This window comes from Rhinopithecus roxellana, chromosome 10, assembly GCF_007565055.1.
Source record: "Rhinopithecus roxellana isolate Shanxi Qingling chromosome 10, ASM756505v1, whole genome shotgun sequence".
Classification (NCBI taxonomy): Eukaryota; Metazoa; Chordata; class Mammalia; order Primates; family Cercopithecidae; genus Rhinopithecus; species Rhinopithecus roxellana.
Genome location: NC_044558.1, coordinates 98,124,223 through 98,128,709, shown reverse-complemented (window position 1 = coordinate 98,128,709; position 4,487 = coordinate 98,124,223). Strand labels below are relative to the sequence as shown.

The window sequence follows — 4,487 nt, the reverse complement described above, 5'->3', positions numbered from 1 at the left end:
CATGAATGCTGGATGTGGATTTTCCGTCCCTGCTTGTAGTGCTTCTTCTAGCATCACCATGTCTAAGTTCCTGTGATCCTTAGCCACCATGGTGGCATTTCCCACAGCGTTGTGTCTAATCGGGGAACTCATTCCACTGTAAAAGAAGTGCAGCAGGAAATTAACTGGTTTCACCATGTACCCATTGCCTGGAAGTGGCTGGCTTAAGTAAAAGTGGAGTGACTTGCTGAAGACTCAGTTATGGCATGAATTGAGAGACAGCACCCTGACATATGGGAGTTCCGTCTTAAGGACGCAGTCTGTGTTTTGAATCAAGACCACGATGTGACACAGTGTTTTAAGGGTCCCTGGGATTTGTTTTTAAACAGGTATGGCAAGACAGGCAGACACAGAAATGACTGTATAAAGAAATAAGCTTGTTATACTCACAGATTTCAAGAAAAGGGGACATACTGTGCCACACAGGGCCATACAGGGAAGCACCAGGGTGGTCAGGAGGCAGAAGGCAAGAGTCTCTATTGTGGTTTCCCCTGGGAAGGAACAGGGGAAGCAAAGCAAGCAGGTTTAGGCTTGGCTAGTTTGAATAATTTTGGTGGGCTCTGGGGCACAGGGACAGACAACTAGATACCTAGTTGTCTGGTACCTGGAGTTGGAATGATGAGGGCAGGTGGATAGTGGCCCAGAGTGTGAGAGCCAGTAAAGAAAGTGCTTCAGGCTATGAGCTCTGGAGTGGTTGGTTTGCACATGAAAGGCACACTCTTTGCCATCTCTAGGAATTAGCTAACCCTGGGAGGGGTAGTGCCTATAGGAGCGCCCTGCAGTCCCCCCTTCCTGTGGTGGCTGAGGTGCAATGGCTTGGCTCCTGGGTTTAGAATAAGCAGTGACCTCATAGAGCAGTAATTCCCACTGCCCGGCTGCAGACCACTGGTCTGCTCCCTGGTTGAAAATTGCCAGAAGGGTCCCCCAACCAAAAGCAGTCACCACCTCACTCCTAGAACAAGAGTTACTCAGCTAGCTTGACCATAGGCATTTGTTCACCATGAGTGCTTCCTCCTGGGTCCTGGAATTTGGCCCTACATCTCAGGGCCTTTCTTTGGTCGACTTCCCTCTCATTCTATGTGTGAGCCTTGTGTCTTAAATCTCAGCAGCCTAAATATCACAACCTATGGTACAATAGGTGGGAAATGAGGGTGGCCCCTGCAAGAGCAAAGCCATTACACTTAGCCCAATTGTTAGAAATACTCATTCCCTGGTGCCACAAAGAAATAGCACTGGAACATAAATTTAATTTTCTCAGCAAGGCAATTTTTACTTCTATTGAAGGGTGCGACTCACAAATAGAGTAATGGCAAGAGCACACCTGGACAGGGAAGGGAAAGGAGTTCTTATTCCTGATGCAGGTAACCCCTACTGGTGTATATTTCCCCTATTGGCTAGAGTTGGACCACACAGTCTAAGCTAATTCTGATTGGCTATTTTAAAGAGAGCAGGGATATGAGCCAGAGTGGCAAGGTGAGTAGTTTGGCAGGAAGGACGGTTAGGAACAGGTAACTCAAGGTGACTTAGGTCAGAGTGGGTGACCAGGGGTGACTCAGGTCAAAGCTGGTGACTGGGATGAGTCAAGATGGAGCAGGTGACCAGGGGAACAGATGTGAACTACTGATTAGGACTGGCAGGAAGGTTGTTTACTGAAACTAGAAGCAAGGGGGAGAAGAGAACCAGGAAGTTAAACTTTAAAATGGAGAATCAAAGAATAAAAGAGTTGAACATACAGACATACTGACATACTGATTCTTGGAAGAGAAACTTGGGGTTTACTATATTTAACACTTGGTTGCCAAAACCCCCTTATGACAGCAATAGGCTGCTGACTGCTGAACATTCATCTCCTTTTCCATGATGTATTCTTTTTTCTTTTTCTTTTGTCTTTTTTGTTTGTTTGTTTGTTTGTTTGTTTGTTTGTTGTGAGACAGGGTCTTGCTGTATCACACAGGCTGGACTGCAGAGGTACATCCATAGCTCATTGCAATCTCAAACTCCTGGGCTCGGTGATCCTCCTACCTCAGCCTCCCAAGTAGTTGGGACTACAGGTAGGCAGCACTATGCCCAGCTAATTAACATTCATGTAGAAATGGGGTCTCACTCTGTTGCCTAGGCCAGTCTCAAACTCCTGGCCTCCTCCAACATTTACCTCCCAAAGCACTTGGATTATAGGCATGAGCCACCATTTCTGGCCTACAGTGTATACTGCCAAAGAAGGCATCTGTTTAGCCTAGGACTCAATTTTCCAGATCCCTAAAAGGGAAATGGGGGAAAGATGATCAATTCAAACATAAATTCCCTGGCTGACACTTCTACAGATGAGCTCCTGTTGCATCTTCAGGCAACTGCCTCCCCATCTTGGAGCTGATCCTACGGAACTGCTCCAGCCCACCTACCTGCCCCTGGGCAATGACAGACCCTTCTGTGGACCAGCGCCTGCTCACACACACTGGCAAGCATCTTGGCCACCTGCAGGCTGGAGGTCACAGCAAAGCCGAGGTCTTTTGGAAAAGTCTGAATTTCAGTCTTGCCTGGAGTCTCATTCCCAAGCTCTTAGTTCCTTCACTGGCCAGCTTCCTTCAGCATGAGTAAGTAGCTGCTTTCTGAATCTGCTACTTGTGAATGGCTTAACAGTCTTTTTTTTTTTTTTTTTTTTTTTTTTATCCTTTTCACGAGTTAACTACTCTTTTTTTTTTTTTTTTTTTAAGTTTAAGTTATTTATTTAAGCCATCTCCTGCCACAAGCAAAGGGATGGAAGACCAGTATACCAGTCATCATTTGATACAAGAAGATGAGCTTAAGGTCCCGTATACTTTTTCTGGTCCATGTGCAGAGTAATGGTCCAAACCAGTGCTGTGGTCCCTGGTGCCCAGGTAGTGGTCCAGATTCTCTTTATTCATCTTCATAGCCAGTTGGAAGTGGATTCACATGAGGGTTATGGAATAGACTATGGTTACCATCTCCCCAGGGAAACGGCTTGGTCCTGATGCGGAGATGGGGGTAGGCGATGAACTCGGGTCTCTCGTGCTCTCCGTGGTGCGACTTCAGGTACACATTCAGCATGCTGACTGCCACCCCGGGGAGCGCGACGAAGAAGGTGAGGGTCTTCCACATGCGAGCTGAGCCCTCTTCGCCATGGGCGCCACTCGACATAGGCCGCCCCAGCTGTGGGCCGGACCGACCCAGCAGCCGAGAAACTCGGGACACACCAACTGCCGCCATTTTCGACCTGGACTGAGTTAACTACTCTTTATGGTTTAACAGCTCTGAAATGTTTCCTGCTTAAATTACTGGTGTGGTTCATCTCCTGACATCACCCTGATTGACAAATACCTCAGCATCAAAAGATGGTGTGGGAAAAGGGGTCATCTCTAAACTGTTGCTATAATTGACCTAAAACCCAAACCCAAATAAAAATATCTTCTTCCAAAGATAAGTGGGAGATGGAGAATGGGAGGTACCATCAGGGTGGTTGTTCAGGGTGTATAGATGCCCTCACTCACCTGTGGCCCTGTGTACACAGATAAAACCTAAAGAGAACTGGGGGTAGAGGGATCACTAATTCAAACATAAATTCCCAGGTATAGATAGAAATCAATTACCACCAGCTAAAGAGAGAAGTCCTCAGCCAAGCTTCCCACTTCACCATAGTAAATAAGGCTGATAGTTTTGGAGTGATCTTTATCAAAATTACTTGAGAAAACTGCCTTCTGGTAGGACACAGTCCAGTGTTTTGCATCTGGCTCTCCTGAGGCTTTTGGGCTCAGCTTTTCCACTCCATTCCACGTCATCTGGGTTTGAATGGATGAAGCCTCCAGGCACTGCGTCTTGCAGAATGCAGACAGCCAGCTGCCTCAGGAAACAGCAGTGGGCCAGAGCTGTGACCAAACCCCAAATGTGGGTCAGCTTCACCCTAATTGGGTTAAAATGGGGATAGATATCAGCCAGTGAGAACACAGGCAGCTTTCTTTGGAATGGCCATTTCAGGGAGGGGCAAAGAATGGCTGCAGATGGTCTCTCCTCTCCAGTGAGCAACGTGGACTACAAGGTCCACAAGGATTCATGACATTTGATCGGAGGATAACTACCTTGGAGAAGCCTGCCCAGCAGGGTATAAAATAAATCAAGAATTTCTGGTGGACCCAGAAGGTGCGACAGCTTGGGGCCAAATGAAAGTACTCTTGCAAATGCCTCAGGCCTAACTCTAGTTAAAAGTGATGAGACATTGGGAGGCCGAGACAGGCGGATCACGAGGTCAGGAGATGGAGACCATCCTGGCTAACACGGTGAAACCCCGTCTCTACTAAAAAATACAAGAAATGAGAATTGTGTTTCCTGAGATTTGACAAGATGTGTCTTTAGAAACTGCTCTTAGTTAATACATGTTGAATTCAGTGAAAGAAAACATCATGTCATGCATTATTTGTGTGCCATATCTTGCTTTT

The 4,487-nt window shown here is 46.8% G+C and overlaps 1 protein-coding gene across 1 annotated transcript; it reads right to left on the bottom strand.

Moving 5' to 3' along the window:
* Positions 1 to 2,728: 2,728 nt before the first annotated feature.
* LOC104660364 (cytochrome c oxidase subunit 6A1, mitochondrial) lies at positions 2,729 to 3,274 on the bottom strand. Its single transcript, XM_030939847.1, has one exon. It carries the CDS (start codon positions 3,262 to 3,264, stop codon positions 2,935 to 2,937), a length of 330 nt encoding a protein of 109 aa, XP_030795707.1. The 5' UTR covers positions 3,265 to 3,274; the 3' UTR covers positions 2,729 to 2,934.
* Positions 3,275 to 4,487: the final 1,213 nt, after the last annotated feature.